At 39.3% G+C, this 19,883-nt stretch overlaps 1 protein-coding gene across 1 annotated transcript in view; it reads left to right on the top strand.

The window, feature by feature from the left end:
* Nucleotides 1–10,811, top strand: part of HCRTR2 (hypocretin receptor 2) — a 46,734-nt gene extending 35,923 nt beyond the window's left edge. Inside the window, exons 6-7 of the mRNA XM_075268389.1 lie at nucleotides 8,380–8,501; nucleotides 10,588–10,811. Of these exons, the coding sequence (XP_075124490.1) occupies nucleotides 8,380–8,501; nucleotides 10,588–10,811 (346 nt within the window). The remainder of the gene's footprint in view (nucleotides 1–8,379; nucleotides 8,502–10,587) is intronic.
* The last annotated feature ends 9,072 nt before the right edge of the window (nucleotides 10,812–19,883 follow it).

Here is a 19,883-nt window from a genome sequence, read left to right as displayed (position 1 = left end):
CCCCAAATTATGCATTTCCACAAGGGGTTAAAAGAGAAAATGCACCCCACAAGTTGTCAAGCATTTTCTTCCAAAAACAGGAATGCCCCACATGTGGATTTAAAGTGATCTATGGGCACGCTGTAAGGTCCAGAGCGGAAGGAGCGCTATTGGGATTTTGGAGGGCAAATTTAGCTTGAGTTTGTACAAGGCACCATGTTGCATTTGGAGAGCCCCTGAAGTGCCAGAACAGTAGAAACCCCCCCAAAATGACCCCATTTTGGAAACTAGACCCCTCAAGGAATTTATCAAGGGGTATAGTGAGCACTTGAACTCTACAGGTGCTTCACAGATTTTTTTACCATTGAGAAGTGAAAATGAAAAATTACTTTTTTATAATAAAATGTCACTGTAGCCCCAAATTTTTCATCTTCACGAGGGGTTAAAGGAGAAATTGCACCCCACATTTTGTTACGCAATTTCTCCCGAACACGGCAATACCCCATATGTGCTGGTACCCTAATGTACGGGCACACGGTCGCTCTCAGAACGGATGGAGCGCTAATTGGATTTTGTAGGCCAGATTTTGCTAAAATAGATTGCAGGCACCATGTTCCTTTTGCAGAGCCCCCAAGGTGCCAAAACAGTGGAAACCCCCAAAATGTGACCCCATTTTGGAAACTAGACCCCTCAAGGAATTTATCAAGGGGTATAGTGAGCACTTTGACACTACAGGAGTGTAACAGAATTGGCCCAACAAAAGGAAAAGTGACATTTTTTGCTATAAAATGTAGCTTTAACCCCAAATTATGCATTTCCACAAGGGGTTAAAAGAGAAAATGCACCCCACAAGTTGTCAAGCATTTTCTACCAAAAACAGGAATGCCCCACATGTGGATGTAAAGTGATCTATGGGCACGCTGTAAGGTCCAGAGTGGAAGGAGCGCTATTGGGATTTTGGAGGGCAAATTTAGCTTGAGTTTGTACAAGGCACCATGTTGCATTTGGAGAGCCCCTGAAGTGCCAGAACAGTAGAAACCCCCCCAAAATGACCCCATTTTGGAAACTAGACCCCTCAAGGAATTTATCAAGGGGTATAGTGAGCCCTTTGACCCTACAGGAGTGTAACAGAATTGGCCCAACAAAAGGAAAAGTGACATTTTTTTGCTATAAAATGTAGCTTTAACCCCAAATTATGCATTTCCACAAGGGGTTAAAAGAGAAAATGCACCCCACAAATTGTCAAGCATTTTCTCCCAACTACAGAAATGCCCCACATGTGGACGTAAAGTGATGTATGGTCACACAGTGGGATAGAACAATAGTTGGAGGGTAGATTTGGCTGAAATTGGTTTTAGTTACCATGTCACATTTGTAGAGGCCTTGAAGTGCCAAAACAGTGGAAACCCCCAAAATGTGACCCCATTTTGGAAACTAGACCCCTTGACTTCAGTGACGTTAGTGTTAAATTACACCTCTTAAAAAATTTACCAAGAAGTATAGCAAACATTTGGATGCAGCTTGTATGGCAATAATTTATTATCCAGAAATTACTGCATAACCGGATGAAAGTAATTGTGTGCAGAGTACGTGATGGTATAAGGAGGCGATATTCCATGGAAAATAAATTCTAAAATTAATATTCCATGGAAGTGTGGTACAATCTAAAGCACTCCTTCATGCACAGGCCAGGTTTATCAGGGCAGGTGTCACACTGATAAATGGTGTCTCTCCTTATTCCTCTTTTGTAACACACTCTGCATCTTTTCTGAGTTTTCCCTTTTTTAGCAGTTTGGGGGACTTCACCGGGAAAATGTTGCCCTGGTACAATACGGGAACCATGAGCTTCAGAAGTACTGGGGCCTGGCACTTCTAGGTCCCCAAATATCAGGGACTTGATAATTGCCTCCTGAAACTCAAGGAAAGTTCCTGTGTGGCCTGCACATCGTGATAGCACGTAAGAGTTATACAATGCCATCTGAACCATGTGCACGGCCAGCTTTTTGTACCACACTCTTGTTTTTCGCATGGCACTGTAGGGCTTTAGGACTTGATCAGATAGATCAACCCCTCCCATGTACTTATTGTATGCCAGGATGCAGTCTGGCTTGGAGACAGTGGTACTGGTGCCACGCAGAGGGACAGAGGTGCTGCCGCTGCCATTAGCTGTGGTCAGTACAAGGACATCCCTCTTGTCCCTATACTTGACCAGCAGCATATTTTCATTGCAGACGGCACTACTCTCACCCTTTCTGAGGCGCTGCTCAATATGTGCCCTAGGGAGGCCTCTTTGATTTCTGCGCACAGTCCCACAAGCTGCAGTTCCTCTAGAACTCAGGGACCTAAAGAGTGGGATGCTGGTGTAAAAGTTATCCACATAGAGGTGATAACCCTTGTCCAGCAGTGGGTGCATCAAATCCCACACAATTTTCCCACTAACTCCTAGGATTGGGGGGCAGTCTGGGGGCTCAATCCTTGTGTCCCTTCCTTCATACACCCTAAATTTATAAGTGTATCCTGAACTGCTCTCACATAGCTTATACATTTTAATGCCATACCGTGCCCGCTTACTGGGCAAGTATTGGCGGAATTTTAGCCTCCCTTTGAAACTGATCAGAGACTCATCAATTGCAATGTTCTGATCAGGGATGTAGGACTCTGCAAATTTGGAACTAAAGTGGTCAATGACTGGCCTAACTTTGTATAAGCGGTCAAAATTTGGGGCATCTTGGGGCGGGCACTGGGAATTATCATTATAATGAATGAACTTTAGGATACTTTCAAACCGCTTCCTGGACATAGCCATTCGATAGATTGGAGTGTTGTGCAAGACGTCTGTACTCCAATACTGACGAATTTTAGGTTTTTTCACTACGCCCATATGCAGAATAAGACCCCAGAAAATCTTCATTTCTGCTGCATTTACTGGGGTCCAGTTCTGTGGCCTGGCATAGGAAGAGGTGGCATTTTGTTCCAAAAATTGTTCAGCGTACAAATTCGTTTGGGCCACCATAAGATCTACAAACTCATCAGAGAAAAAGATTTTGAAAAAGTCATTTTCTCTGAAGCCCTCAGTCTCAATTTGTATTCCTGACCGGGCAACAAAGTCAGGAAGCTGAGGCTCATAATTTTCTGGGGGTGGGGTCCACATGGGCTCTACAGGTGGGGCAACTAACTCAGCAATTGTTCTGGGGCGCCTCCTTTGGGGTTGCTCATCACTGGAGGAGGAGGAGGAGGAGGAAGAAGAGGAAAAATAAAGGAATGGGGCATTTTCCTCTTCTCCCTCGCTGGCGGTATCAGTGTCAGAGGCCAGTATGGCGTATGCCTCTTCTACTGAAAACCTTCTTTGGGATGATTGGGACATTTTTGTGTGTGTGTGTGGTGTTTTACTTGAGTATATAAAACTTTATTTCTTGAAACTTTATTTCTTTGAAACTTTATTTCTTTGAAACTTTTTCAGTGTGGGGTGTGTGTTGTGCTTTAACACGTGTATTTTATGTAAAAAAAAAAAAAAACCTTCCCTTCTATCAAAAATGGAGCTATATATAGATTGAAAAAAAACTGAGCCAAAAATCACAAATGTGACCAATAATGTATATTTTATTACTGGTCAGTTTGCGGTGGCGAGTTTTACAAAAAAAAAAGCTTGTGCACAAACAAAATTCTCTCTTCTACCTACTAGAAAAAAAAACTGAGCCAAAAATCACAAATGTGACCAGTAACGTATATTTTATTACTGGTCAATTTGCGGTGGCGAGTTTTACAAAAAAAAAAAGCTTGTGCACAAACAAAATTCTCTTTTCTACCTACTAGAAAAAAAAACTGCCCCCAAAATCACAAATGTGACCAGTAACGTATATTTTATTACTGGTCAATTTGCGGTGGCGAGTTTTACAAAAAAAAAAGCTTGTGCACAAACAAAATTCTCTTTTCTACCTACTAGAAAAAAAAACTGAGCCAAAAATCACAAATGTGACCAGTAACGTATATTTTATTACTGGTCAATTTGCGGTGGCGAGTTTTACAAAAAAAAAAGCTTGTGCACAAACAAAATTCTCTTTTCTACCTACTAGAAAAAAAAACTGAGCCAAAAATCACAAATGTGACCAATAACGTATATTTTATTACTGGTCAATTTGCGGTGGCGAGTTTTACAAAAAAAAAAGCTTGTGCACAAACAAAATTCTCTTTTCTACCTACTAGAAAAAAAAACTGAGCCAAAAATCACAAATGTGACCAGTAACGTATATTTTATTACTGGTCAATTTGCGGTTAGCGAGTTTTACAAAAAAAAAAGCTTGTGCACAAACAAAATTCTCTTTTCTACCTACTAGAAAAAAAACTGAGCCAAAAATCACAAATGTGACCAGTAACGTATATTTTATTACTGGTCAATTTGCGGTGGCGAGTTTTACAAAAAAAAAAAGCTTGTGCACAAACAAAAAAAAAAAAAAGGAAAAAAAAATGCAAAAATGCAAAAAAACCTAACAAAAAAAAAAAAAAAATTTGGAGAAATGCCAAAAAGGGATTTCTCAAAAAGGGGAGGGAGGTGAGTCTCTTTTCTGCACAGAATGCAGAGTTTAGGACCCAGAAGCTGGAGGAGCCAGACAGTCTCAGATGCCTTGGTCAGGAAAGGGTGGAGAGGAGATGGGAGGGGGGACGGGAGACGGCAGAGGGGAGAGATGGGCAGTAGAGGGCTGGCTGGGAGAGGACCTAGGATGTCTGGCAGAATTGATGTCTGATCGAGGTATGACGCAGCGGTAACACAGCAATCTCACGCACAGCGCTCACAGGGAAGCACGGGTTCTGCTCTGCTCGCAATTCCCAGAGGGAGTGATGTAAGCAGAGCAGTGCCCGAAGTTTACACTGCCCTGCATGCCATTGATTGGTCAATCTGCCATGATGCTGGCAGATTGACCAATTAAAACATCTGGAGGGGGTCGCACCACTGTACGCCCCCCAAACACTCGACAGTGATTGGTGCAAGGTGTAGCACCAATCACTGTCACTTTTGTACCGATCTGTCGGCACAGATCATTGGATCTGTGCCGGCAAGCTGCAATTGGACATTGCGAAGCAATCGTCCAATTGCAGCGATCCACGTGGAAGGGAGGGGGTTAAATCTCCCGATTCATGTAAAGAAAGTTGTCTGCTGTCATGGACAGCAGCAACCTTCTTACAGTTTCCGTGTCTTGAGACACGGAGGCTGTTTATAATCATGACGTATTATTACTTCATGGTGCGCGAAGTACCTCGCGTCCATGACGTAATAGTACGTCAAAGGTCGCTAAGGGGTTAAAGAGCTTGTTATGGTAAATTCTTTTACATTTTGTAATTTATTTTTTTTAACAAATGCAAGAAAACCCCATGTGATATCCTTGGGGTATAGCATAGCATCTTCAATACAAATGTGCTCTATTTCTTCTAACAATTCAAATTAGAAATCAACATGAAAATGTACCATACACTGCCAGTGTATAAAGTGTGGATCCTGAATCAGGAAGATCAACTGACACTTGCCACTCTTCTTCAAGATCAAACAACCAACAAAATCACAGAGGAAAGGGGTCCAAAATGAAATAACATAAAATGTAAATTTTAAGAAATTATATGATTAAAATCGAGAATCAGGCCTGTCATGTAGGTGTAAATAGGCGGGCGTCCACATTAATAGAAGACTAATAAGGACATGCTTTTCAAGCCCCTAGTTAAGAATAGAACACTTTCCGAGCTATCAATGATAGCACCATTTACCATAAGAATGGGGGGAAAACAACTAAATACGATATTCTCCTGAGACTGCAAATATCACAGAACTCTATTGTGCTAAGCTAGTCAGGGAACCATAATGTGAAATATCCCTTCCACCAGAAGGAGACTGCCCCAGGTGGTTGCCATAGGTATAGTACCAGAAAGCTGTAGCCATGTATCTGCCAAGGTAATAGACAGAAGAAAGATCCCGAAACCCTGGTACTAGATCCTAACCAGTGCTACAACCCTAACTTGCTAAACGTGTTTCTCACTAATAATTATTGTAGGGCTCATCAGGAGCAAAATAAAAGATAAACCTTGGCAATAAAAAAGAAAAATAAATAGTGGTTTGCTGTCAAAACTGCATTTCCCGAAGCCCCCCGAAGCCCTGGTGGTGGGCGAGGGTACTCAATAGCTAAATAACAATGAGAGGCGATGATATGGTCTCCACTGAGCCCTGATCTCAATATCATTGAGTATTTTTGCGATAACATGAGGGTACCGAAGAATTTTAACAAGTCTGCATCTACAGAAGGTCTCTGGTTAATTCTCCTGCATGCTTGGAAAAACTTTTCTGCCAAATAAGTTCAAATACTGCATGCAAGTGTGCATCGAAGACTTGTTTTGAGGGCAAGGGCGGTCACACCAAATATTGATTTGATCTAGATTTCTCTTTTGTTAATTCACTTTGTCACTTTTCTGAAAGTAATCATATGGACCATTTTGATCTATGCTTTGTCCTGGAAGTGAGGATATGGCCCTAGACATATAATATGCTCCTGATCTTAATATTACGGAGTCTTCCATGGATTATGTCTCACATGTAGAGACAAGAGTAAACAAGTTTACATCTACTGAGTTCATTCTCCAAGATGTAATATTGGCATTAATATTGGCATTATACTCGGGGGTCTTTTCAGACCCCCGAGTATAATGATTGGCGGTCCGGGAGAGGTAAGGAACATAAAAAGCATGTTACTTACCTCTCCACGATCCTGCCAGGCCTCCTTCATGACGTCTCTGACGTCACATGAACCCGGCCTGCATCCCGGGTCATGTGACGTCCGATGTCATTGAACAGGGACAGCAGCACAGAAGGCAGCGGAGAAGACCACGTAGGAGCTGGGGGACAGGTACGTAACAGTAGTTTTTTATGTTTTTATTCCCCCGGGTCTCCAATTATTATACTTTGGGGTCTGAAAAGACCCCAGAGTATAATAATTGTTTATGGGTGTCCACAGTGGGACATAATACTGTGTGCAGGGGTGACTATGGGGGATAATACTGTGTGCAGGGGCCACTATGGGGGATAATACTGTGTGCAGGGTCCACTATGGGGGATAATACTGTGTGCAGGGGCCACTATGGGATATAATACTGTGTGCAGGGGCCACAATGGGGAATAATACTGTGTTAAGGGGCCACTATGGGGCATAATAGAACGCACAGAAATGCGTAGGAGGGGGTCGGTCGAGGTCTTTGGTGTCAGTGTCGGTCGGGGGGGCATGTCAAAAGTTCGCCACAGGGCCCCGCCATTCCTAGTTACGCCACTGCCTATTATCTATTATCTACTATTCTTATCACTTCTATTTTTGAAAATATACATATTTTCTTCATTTTTCCCACATCTGTCTAAAACTTGATTATATGTACAAATTAATGAAAAAGGGAACGTATCCCTGTCAAATCTACATAAGGTGGTTATGGTGAACAATTGACTAGGGCTAGGACTAGGGTGATTTTCTTGGTCTTTTGTAAAGATCAATAGTATAATGAATTCTACAAACAAATAGAAATCCAAAATCTGTTTGCCTCCTGTCAGTAGGTTACAATATCACCTATAGGTGGACCCAAAGTACACATCAAAATCTATGTAGACAGAGCTGTAGGAAGACAAAGTCAAAGTTTTACAATAGTCCTATCAGTCTGCAGACTTGAACTCAGCTAAATGGCATTTTTTGGCCTCTTAAGGACCCACACTACAAAAACACAGCTTTTGTTTGTTTGTTTTTTTCAGATTTTGCAGCGGTTTTTTTAGCCAAAGCTAAGCATGGCTACTAAATTAATGAGAAATATATAGGAAGCTCATATACTCTCCCTTCTGCTCAATTCACTCATGGCTTTGGCTCAAAAAAATGCAGCAAGATCTGCAACAAAAAAAAGTTGTGTTTCCTCAAAGTGGAGCTTAAGAATATCAAGCAACTGGACATATTCCATGTCTAGGAATGGTTCAATTATTTTGTGTATTCTTCAACATTCAAATTTAAATAGGTGTAAAGACGAAAATGGATGAAAAATTGAATTGCTTAATCAGGCGCCTCCCAGCACGGGCCAGTCCTCTAGGTCCATTGTTATGTTTTGCCAGAAATCACCATCACATGTGACCGCTGAGGTCAAACAATAGCCTCAGTGAAGAGCATATTAATGTCCCTACCTGTGACATCGCGGGTCTCTTCCTGAGGCCTTCTGAGGCTATTGATTGCATGTCATGGCCACAGAGCAGTTTCACTTTTAGAAGATGCCCTAACAGCAGGACAGGACCACACTGGGAGGACTTAGGAGCACCGGGGACAGGTATGATCTTTTCTAAAAAATTTCACCTGAACTTTTGACTATATTAATGTTTGTCATATTCTATTTTGTTTCCAGAGTTTTTGGAATGTTTGATCAGACCAATGACAGAGAAACAGTATATGCCTGGTTTACATTTTCTCATTGGTTGGTGTATGCTAATAGTGCAGCTAATCCAATCATTTACAATTTTCTTAGTGGTAAGTTGTTCTGTTTTTTTTTTTTCTTGTTTTTATTTTCTGGAAATGAACCAATAGATTGTAACACCAATGAATTGATAGTTTTTATTACCGAAAAAAGTAAAATGTATATATATAGAGACAATCTTTAATGAAAGTTTAAATAACTCTCTAATAAAGTATATAAGAAAAAACAGTGCTTTTCACAGAAAGTCCACACAGGTTTCCTCTGTGGATTTTCTGTTTCCATTATACCTATAGGAAAACCGCTGGCATTTCTTTAGTTATAATTGACATGCTGCGACTTCCAAAACTGCAACAGTTTTGGAAATCACAGCATGTTTTCTGCGCCTATTTTTCAGCAGTGTGTAGATGGGATTTGCCAGAATCTGATTCACTATGCAAGGACTGTATAATGCTGCATTTTTAATTTTTTTCTTTTTTTTTACCACATGCGGCCTTTAAACCTGTCTTTCCACTCCCTACTGTTGCCTACATGCATATATTTAACTACAGTTGTCCCCTATACTGTAAGGCTAAAGCCCCACGTTGCAGAAACGCAGCTTTCTTTTGTTGCAGATTTTGTTGCGTTTTTTTTAGCCAAAGCCAAGAATGTCTATACAAGGAATGGGAAATATATAGGAAATTCTTATATTTCTGCCTTCTGCTCAATCCACTTCTGACTTTGGCTCAAAAAACCGCAACAAAATCCGCAACAAAAAAAGCTGTGTTTCCGCAATGTGGGGCCTTAGCCTAAGGCCACAAAAAACAGCTTTTTTTTTGGTTGCAGATTTTGCTGTGTTTCTTTGAGCCAAAGCTCGGTGTGGATTAAGTAGATCCTTTATATTTCCCATTTCTTATGTAGCCACTTCGGAGTTTGGCTCAAAAAACCGCAGCAATACCTGCAACAAAAAAGCAGGTTTTTTTGCAAATATGTAAAGTACTGAAATCCAAAAAACATGTACTGAAATCCAGCCAAAAATATGCTGCAGAAAGAAATGCAGCAGAAACACATTACATTTTTTCCACAGAGTTTTCCATTGCCTTTTTGCAGAGTCTTCCTCTGCTGACTTACTGCTCTTATTATATCTATGCAAAAAAAAACTGCATTTCCTCAAGTATAATTGATATGCTGCGATTTTCAAAAATGCAGGCTGCAGATTATTTTCTGCAATGTGCAATGGATAAAATTAACCAGAATGTAATTCACTTTGCAGTTACTGTAAAATGCAGCATTTATTGCCATGGCATGCGTTTCTGTTGCGGCCAAAAAGGCTGGGTTTCGCAAAGTGGAGCTTCAGCCTAAGTCTACATAGCGGGCCGCAGCAAAAAAAGGTTGCAAGAAAAAACGAAACAGAAACACATTATGATTTTTCCCACAGTGCAGGTTTCAGATATTGAAAACAAGAATAGTATAGTTTTCAGCAACTTTTCTTTCCAAGACTATTGTTCCCTTACAGACCCAATTATAGGTCAGAATTATATATAATATCATAGCTATCATGGCTGTCTTTAGAAAGAAAACCATAATAATAGTACAATCAAAGACTCAATGTTTACAGTGCTAATAATAGCTGAAATAAAAAGATAACCAATGTTATCAGGAGAGTCAATAATGGTCATTTCAATTTACCCTGTAGTCTGGCACTGGACAGCAAAAGACAAGTCATAAGTCATTGGATTTTTTTATTGTATAGCCAAAGAAGTAGTTATTTAGGTTACAGTTTGCTTTAGAATTACTGTTGTTAATTTATTGCCATTTGTACTATTTGGAAGGTTCTGAGGTAGAGACTAAATTAGATCTTGAAAAGGTGATATTTTATTATCATACATATATATACATGATTCAAACAACTGAAAAAATAAAAACATAAAAGGTACAATTGAAAAATTCTCCCCACTTTAAATGCTAAAATATTATGGCTACATATTATTATGTTCAGTGAAATAAATGGGGACAATGTTAATGCTAGTTAAACGTAATTCTATACAACTAATAAAAACCATTATAATCGCTCTTATTTTTCTACCTCCTCCTTCATAGTCAATCAGAACATTTAGAGGTTTTTTTTATAGCAACTTGTTATCTTTTATTTGTAATTTTTAGGTAAATTTAGAGAAGAATTCAAAGCGGCCTTTTCATGCTGTTGCCTTGGAGATAACATTAATCAAGATGAAAATCCTATGAGAGGAAGAGCCAGCACTGGAAGTAGAAAATCACTAACTACACAAATCAGCAACTATGATAATGTGTCAAGAATCTCAGAACATGTTGTCCTAACAAATATTAGCAGTCTGAATACAAGTACTGGGCAAATACAAAACTGGTAAAGTTTCACATAAATGCAACACAATGAAATGAAAGCTATTTCTACAAATATACTGAGAAATTAATTATTTCTATTACTTCTAAATGATAGATTTTAGGAAGCCATATATTTAAAATTTGGAATATTTTTTGCATCCTATTCAATACTGTGTTTGTCTTTATAAAAAGTTTAAATATTAAAACATTTACGAAAATAGTGAAAGATATATATATATATATATATATATATATATATATTTGGATAGGAGATTGATAAATTTCAAGATATATTTGAACAAGTATTAAAAAATGACAATGGAAGTCATCTGGAGGCAAAATGGGCAACTTTGGGACACTGGGAAATATTGGTAAAGAGTAGACATGAGCGAACATCTAAAAAATTTGGATGAATACATAATGTGTAATACTGTCATGGCTCCTAGGATTCTATCTAGTCCATTTTAGCTCTTTAACACAAACACAGCCAAAGTAATGTCAAAGTGACGGTGATATGTTTGTTTATGGAAAAACAGATGGTAGGCGGTGGAAACAAATTGCTTGTTTAACCATACACTGCTCTGTTATTTTTTAAAATGCTTTTTAACATTTTAAGCTCTCCAAAAATTACCCTGATTAGGGGAAGATACTTGTCCATGTCTTTTTCATTCATGCACAATGGTTCTTGGAAAAAGCTATGGTTTTTTTTACAAAAAACTAGCCTGTTTTGGACACGTGTAAATGCGACAGGTGTGTTATTTTGAAGCAAAATGTTGGGTAGCATGATTAGTTGAAAAGTGGTGAAGAAAACGTTGCCTTCAAAAAAAAAACAAAACAATTATTATCCCTTTATGGTAGCAGAATGCTTCTCTAATAAGGCATTGGAATTGACATTTAGTTTATTTTGTTGTCGACAGTGTGGCAGTGGCAAGTAATAAATAAAGAATTTGAAGAATAATTTGTGGCACACTGTCCTGCCAATTGAAAGGGGAAGAATTTGTGTATAAAAAAAAAAACACCAAAGTGATCCCTTTATGCGAGCAGTAATAATTACAGAATATCAAGAAAAAATTATGGCGCACTGTCAGTCTGCCTGCCAATTTATGGGAGCCAATGCAACAAGAAGAAGAAATGTCATGTGTTGCTATATCAAAACTGTGGCACCAACAGTAAGGAATAGTAGAATGTGACAAAGCAAGACTGGCCAAGATGTCTGGCTGGCAGTGGTGATGTGGCAATATGTGTAGCAGTACACTATGGAATACAATGCAATGGAGCAGGCCATAGGTGATGATGTTCACTGTGTAGTGGTAGCAGGAAGCATCAGTACAGTAAATGAAACATGATATAGGGAGACAGATGTAGTGGCAGATCTATTCACTAACATTAGTGTGGCTGGGTGTGTGTGAAATCCTCACAAATACATGCCTGACTATTTTTTTTTCTTTATCATTAAAAATTTACTTGACTATTATCTGCATGAGGTCCTCTTTCCTATCTTGTATCCTCACAAAATGGTAGTGTTTCCTGGATGGGCTATTTATACTGGCTGTGACGCCTCTTTACTCATAGTCCATCATGATTGGCTGAAGGCTACCTGCATGGCTTTATGAGGAAATGAACTTGGAAGCAGATCATGTCTTGTAGTGTGTAACATATCTACTATTCTCAGTAGCTCATCTGAAAGGAATCCCAAAAGTTACGGTTAGGGTGCATTCACACTGAGTAAACGCTAGCTTATTCTGAACGTAAAACACGTTCAGAATAAGCAGCGTCTAAAGCAGCTCCATTCATTTCTATGTGAGCGGGGATACGAGCGCTCCCCATAGAAATGAATGGGCTGCTTCTTTCACTCCGTGCAGTCCCATTGAAGTGAATGGGGAGTGCCGGCGTGTACGGCAAGCTCTGCTCATGCCGGAGCGTACACGCCGGCACTCCCCATTCACTTCAATGGGACTGCACGGAGTGAAAGAAGCAGCCCATTCATTTCTATGGGGAGCGCTCGTATCCCCGCTCCCATAGAAATGAATGGAGCTGCTTTAGACGCCGCTTATTCTGAACGTGTTTTACGTTCAGAATAAGCTAGCGTTTACTCAGTGTGAATTCACCCTTACTGTTGTCAAAGAGACCCATTGCTAAACATTCTTATTTATACTATACACATAGATCTGTTAATAATTATCACATGTTCAAATTGTTTAAGGATATCTAATTAAATAAATTATGACTATTGAGAAATAGTTTATGGGAATTTGCTACATCGTACATTAGATTCTGAAGTTTCTACAAGCACCTTTGGTTCTACTACCACAGAGTGCAGGCCATCCTCAACTTTTTTTTTCTTTAGGAAGTCTCAATAAATTTGAGAGCTACTTACTCACAATGTCACCTGGACAATAATAAAAAGAAGTTTTCTGCAGTAAAAGAAAATATTGTAATGATATCAACCTGTTTTTATTCTTTTTTGATCCAGTTGGACACTTCAAACCCTGCGCATTATGCAAGCAATTCCTTTCGCTGTCGGTCCTCCCTCTAAGTAACTTGAATGTTTAAGTCTAGTCTGGCCAATCCCTAGCAGCACATGTGTATTTAAACCTGCTCAGATTTCTGAAGTATGTCTGAGCAACAGTGTCCTTGGATTACAGTCCCTGAAAGGGTTTCATCATACTTCTACTCTTATACTCTTCAGTATTTCCTGTTCAAACACATGGCGATAGCCCTTATAATTTATTTGGTTTGTTAAAAAACAATTCATTTGGAAAATTGAGGATGTACCAATTGACAAATCAGTTCACCCATTTCTAATGCCCATCATACATTTACTTATAGCTGTATACATTGCTGTCACTTTGACATTACTAAGGCTGTGTTTGCATTAGAGAGCTTAGAGAAAAGATTATTCCTAGGAGTCTTCAGAGTGTCATACACAATTTAAAAAAAACAAAAAACAATTGCATTTCCAATTTCAAATGAAACATTTCAGACAGAAAATAAATTTTGGTCCAAAGCAATAAATGAACCCAAATTAAATTTTGAAAGGAAAATTCGCCTCTAAGTAAATAGGTATAAACTGCCTGGGTGCCAAAAGTTGCTTGTATGATAATACTTCCTACCATGAACCTGGGAATATTATTTTCATTATTACTTTCAGAATGTGTCACACCAATTAACTAAACAATTTATAATTTGATCTGTCTACTTATCTATGCCCTATGGATGAAGATAGAGGGAGCAGGGGTGTCCAAAACAATATAAATTTCATAGTCTGGTATAAGGTTGGTTGTTCAAAATAGTGTATGAAAAAAAAAATTAATGACAACTTAAGTTACTCTAATATGTCCCAATGAAATAGGTTTGTTATAGCTAAGTTATACATTACAGCTTTGTAATGAGATATAGTTGAATTAAGGGCAACTGTTAAATTGCTGCTAGAAGCTGAACATAGCATGGGGTGTAATGTTATGATGGTAGTGTCTTGATTTTTTTTAGCAATACCTCAAGTCTACCAAGATTAACTGAGACCCAAAGTTGTTTACACTGCCTAGTCTCTGCTGTAAACGTGGAATAAGAGGGGTTCTCAGACTATGTCCTCTGTGGGTGCTGATACATTCATCCAGTTCAATGCTCTACAATATTATGCAGCCTGTATAGTATCAGTCATCCAAATCTGGATTTGAACCCTCTATAGTTTGAGAGTCAGCTAATATCGATCTCACTCACTTAATATTGCATTCACCGCTCAGTGTACTGGGGAGTGAGTGTGCATTGCTTCAGGGAAGTGTCTGCTCTATGGTCAAGAGCCCTATTTTATTGGAACGTATCTTACAGTAACTTGCATTAAAAAACAAATTTTAATTTTAATTTTTTTTGTTGTGAAAAAGGGTTGTCCTCCTAGAGATTTACCTTAACAAATCACCTCATCTGAATGTCTCTAAAATCCAGCACAATTTACAAATCAGAGTACCTATATTTTTGTGGACATGAAACGTTTAAACTATTCGTAAGAGTCATAAAATGTATAATGTGGTAGTTGAGATGAAAAGTAAACCATGAGCTTGTATATTTATTTGCTATGATAATTGGGCTATATAACGCAACACTGTATTGTAATCCATGTCATAGATATCCATTGTCATAGTTACACCTCTGGACGACTCTATATTTGTATTCAAATTAAACATTAACTTTCCATTAGCTTTTCTATTTTCAGTAAGGGCTTATAGGTATGTACAGTAACTTTACAGAAACGGCTTTTCTCTGTAGACCACTGTACATTTACAGTTTTTTTTTGTAAATGTGCATATTTTATAAGCTTTTAAAAAGTTAGTGATGCTGTAAAATTTTTATCTCAATCCATTACTATATGTGACATACCTTTGGTGTATAAATTATTTTTATACAATTACATTTTACTTTATTAAACATATTTGTTTTTAAAAGGTTCCTGCATTTTTGACACATCATGTAGGTTTCATTTACTTTAATTTCTGATAGTTTCATGAATAACAAGATCCCAACAAAACAATCAAACATTTATTTAAGAACACAAACCAATTTTAATATTATTGATTAATTATTATTATTATTATTATTATTATTATTATTATTATTATTATTATTAGAGATGAGCGAACACTAAAATGTTCGAGGTTCGAAATTCGATTCGAACAGCCGCTCACTGTTCGAGTGTTCGAATGGGTTTCGAACCCCATTATAGTCTATGGGGAACATAAACTCGTTAAGGGGGAAACCCAAATTCGTGTCTGGAGGGTCACCAAGTCCACTATGACACCCCAGGAAATGATACCAACACCCTGGAATGACACTGGGACAGCAGGGGAAGCATGTCTGGGGGCATAAAAGTCACTTTATTTCATGGAAATCCCTGTCAGTTTGCGATTTTCGCAAGCTAACTTTTCCCCATAGAAATGCATTGGCCAGTGCTGATTGGCCAGAGTACGGAACTCGACCAATCAGCGCTGGCTCTGCTGGAGGAGGCGGAGTCTAAGATCGCTCCACACCAGTCTCCATTCAGGTCCGACCTTAGACTCCGCCTCCTCCGGCAGAGCCAGCGCTGATTGGCCGAAGGCTGGCCAATGCATTCCTATGCGAATGCAGAGACTTAGCAGTGCTGAGTCAGTTTTGCTCAACTACACATCTGATGCACACTCGGCACTGCTACATCAGATGTAGCAATCTGATGTAGCAGAGCCGAGGGTGCACTAGAACCCCTGTGCAAACTCAGTTCACGCTAATAGAATGCATTGGCCAGCGCTGATTGGCCAATGCATTCTATTAGCCCGATGAAGTAGAGCTGAATGTGTGTGTTAAGCACACACATTCAGCACTGCTTCATCACGCCAATACAATGCATTAGCCAGTGCTGATTGGCCAGAGTACGGAATTCGGCCAATCAGCGCTGGCTCTGCTGGAGGAGGCGGAGTCTAAGGTCGGACCTGAATGGAGACTGGTGTGGAGCGATCTTTGAAATCCACTATTCGTCTAAAATGGAGGTCACCTGATTTCGGCAGCCAATGACTTTTTCCAATTTTTTTCAATGCCCCCAGTGTCGTAGTTCCTGTCCCACCTCCCCTGCGCTGTTATTGGTGCAAAAAAGGCGCCAGGGAAGGTGGGAGGGGAATCGAATTTTGGCGCACTTTACCACGCGGTGTTCGATTCGATTCGAACATGGCGAACACCCTGATATCCGATCGAACATGTGTTCGATAGAACACTGTTCGCTCATCTCTAATTATTATTATTATTATCTATAAATATGGCATCAGAAAGACCTGTAGCATAGACTGCGGAATATAATGCCTATATTACATGGTGAATGTCTCTTTTTTTCTTGTATAGTTCATGACTCCTCTTGTAGTTAATGCACTTGCAAGTTGTTTATTAATCCCTTAAAACTGTACATGATTTAAATCTTAAAGAGGACCTTTCATGGTTTGGGGCATAGGCAGTTCTATATACTGCTGGAAAGTGTGCTGAATTCAGTGCACTGTCGGTTTTCCCGATCTGTGCCCTGGGAAAGAGCTTTCGGTCCCGGTACCGTAGCACTTTACAGTCAGAAGGGCGTTCCTGACAGTCAATCAAGAACTTCCTTCTCCACAGAAGTGCCTATAGCGCTGTACAGTGTGAGCGGGGAGGAAAGCCCCCTCCCCTCCTAATAATACTCGTCTATGGGCGAGCACTGTGAGCAGAGGAAGGGGGCGTTCCTCCCCGCTCACACAGCACAGCGCGATAGGCACTGCTGTGGAGAAGGACGTTCCTGACTGACTGTCAGAAATGCCCTTCTGACTGTAAATAGCTACGGTAGTTCACAGAGGGACAAATGACACTATCTGCCCCAAAAAATAAACACATAAAATTTCACTTTTATTGATATCCTTTAAAACCAATCCAAAAAGTAAAACAAAATGATTGTGTTCCACCTGTTCAGTCCATACAAAAGTGAAGAAGTAACTAGGGAGGGGCAATTGTATATACACCTATATATGCCCTATAGGATATTGAAACCCTCACTCCCTAATAAACCACAGTGGCTTTTTTCCAAACAGCAACTTGTGAACAGGACCCAAAGCGTGAACTGCCAGCAAATCACTCCCCCCCTCTGAGGTTACTGGCCTATTGCCACGCCAACAGAGAGGAGAGAGGCACTGACAGTCAGGTCACCGTACAAATGCTGAACTGGATGATAAGTCCACTGACTAACCGGGAATTTATGACCCTACGCAGCATTTCTTCTATTAAAAAGAGTCATCAGGGGTCTTTTTCTCACTTCACAAAATAAACAGCTTAACACTGTAACACATGATAGCGGTGTGGTGTGCTGACCGCTGGCAGGACCGCCGCTCAAAGATTCAGCGGTGAGTTGCCCTGCTCCACACAGATCTTTTAAACCTCCTACTCCGCCCTCCAGGCTGTTGTGATCCAATCTCCATCATGCTGAAAACACACCTCTTTCATGTCACTCCCCTAGCCCACGTGGGGCACATCTCCCTCATGCATTACAATGTACCACCCACTAGGCTGAACTACAGTCCAAGCGCAGAGGATTATACCGTTCTGTTTCTTCACACATGCGCATTACATTCTACATCGTGCCAAACCTTTTCACAGTCAGCACGCTACCAATATACTGTACCTGCATCTATGCATGTGAACGGCCCCCATATTCTACAGCGCTACCAAGCCTGGATCAATAGATCCACAAAGATATAGAAAAAAAAAAAAAAACAGATATGACAGATAGTGTCATTTGTCCCTCTGTGAACTTTCTAATATACACACATTTGTTTGAAATCAGTGAATTTTTTTTTTTTTTTTTTAAAGAGCTACGGTACTGGCACCGACAGCTCTTTACCCAGGGCACAGATCGGGAAAGCCTACAGCGCGCTGAATTCAGCGCACTGTCAGCTTTCCAGCAGTATATAGAACTGCCTGTGCCCCAAACCATGAAAGGTCCTCTTTAACAACCAGGTATTTTTTTCAAATTATTCTCCCCTTTTAAAAGCCATAACTTTTTTTCATCAAAAAAAGTACACTGTACAGCATTGCGCATGTGCCAGACTGCCACAGCACCATTCTGGAAAAGGGCATAGCCATACTAAGCATATAAATGTTGTTGCTATCAAATTTTGTTGCAGAGAAGATCTGAAAAACTATGTTGAAATGTGTGCCTCATGAATTACAACGGAAAGTCCACAGGGGCACCATAAAAAGATTAAAAAATTTTTTTTTTTATTTGAATTATTTCATGTGCAACGTTTCAGCTCCAGATTCCTTTCTCAAGCCAAATTCAAGTGTGAATAGATCATGTAATTTGGCTTAAGAAAGGCTCCTGCATACGGAGCTGATACATTGCACTTTAGATAAATCTTGCTAATTATTATTATTATTTTTTTTTTTTACAAAATTTTGGAGTGCTGCCATTTTCTCTTATAGACTCTTGAATTAAGCCCACCCTTCATTGGTGCAGGGGACATCAAGACCACTGTACAATACACCCATCACCATGAATCCCCCAATGTCTATACCAGCTTGCATAGAATAAGTATTACATGCTGCATTGAGATAGGACATGAGAGATATACTTTAAGTAACAGTTTTCTAATGTAGTGTTCTTCATCAGAATTTCTCCCTTTACTAGTAGGAATACACATACAAGGCTGTATAGAATACCAAATGAGCTGCTATAACTAACCATTAGCTTCAATACCAAGTATGTGATCACTCAGCTGTGATATATAAGTTTATTATGCGCTTAATAAAGTGCTATATCTTACAAAGCTGTTATTTCTCTCATAGGAAAGTTGACAATTTATCTTTATACACTTACAGAATTGTACAATTGTGAACATATTCTAAGACTGTGTATATGTAATCTCAAAGGTGAAGGCTCAACTTTTGAGTTGTTGTTGTTTCATATTTTCTATGACTGAATAATACAAATGAAGACACAAAACTTTGTAATACATCTTATTACAGAAAAATACTGCTTTCCACCTCCTATACTGATCACAAACCTTCACTGTTAGCACCTCACAGAGGGATACAGTTGTATGTGTGTGTGTGTGTATATATATATATATATATATATATATATATATATATATATATACAGTCCTATGAAAAAGTTTGGGCACCCCTATTAATCTTAATCATTTTTAGTTCTAAATATTTTGGTGTTTGCAACAGCCATTTCAGTTTGATATATCTAATAACTGATGGACACAGTAATATTTCAGGATTGAAATGAGGTTTATTGTACTAACAGAAAATGTGCAATATGCATTAAACCAAAATTTGACCGGTGCAAAAGTATGGGCACCTCAACAGAAAAGTGACATTAATATTTAGTAGATCCTCCTTTTGCAAAGATAACAGCCTCTAGTCGCTTCCTGTAGCTTTTAATCAGTTCCTGGATCCTGGATAAAGGTATTTTGGACAAACAATTCAAGTTCAGTTAAGTTAGATGGTCGCCGAGCATGGACAGCCCGCTTCAAATCATCCCACAGATGTTCAATGATATTCAGGTCTGGGGACTGGGATGGCCATTCCAGAACATTGTAATTGTTCCTCTGCATGAA

This window comes from Leptodactylus fuscus, chromosome 3 (genome assembly GCF_031893055.1).
Source record: "Leptodactylus fuscus isolate aLepFus1 chromosome 3, aLepFus1.hap2, whole genome shotgun sequence".
Taxonomy (NCBI): Eukaryota; Metazoa; Chordata; class Amphibia; order Anura; family Leptodactylidae; genus Leptodactylus; species Leptodactylus fuscus.
This window is presented reverse-complemented; position numbering and strand designations above follow the sequence as displayed.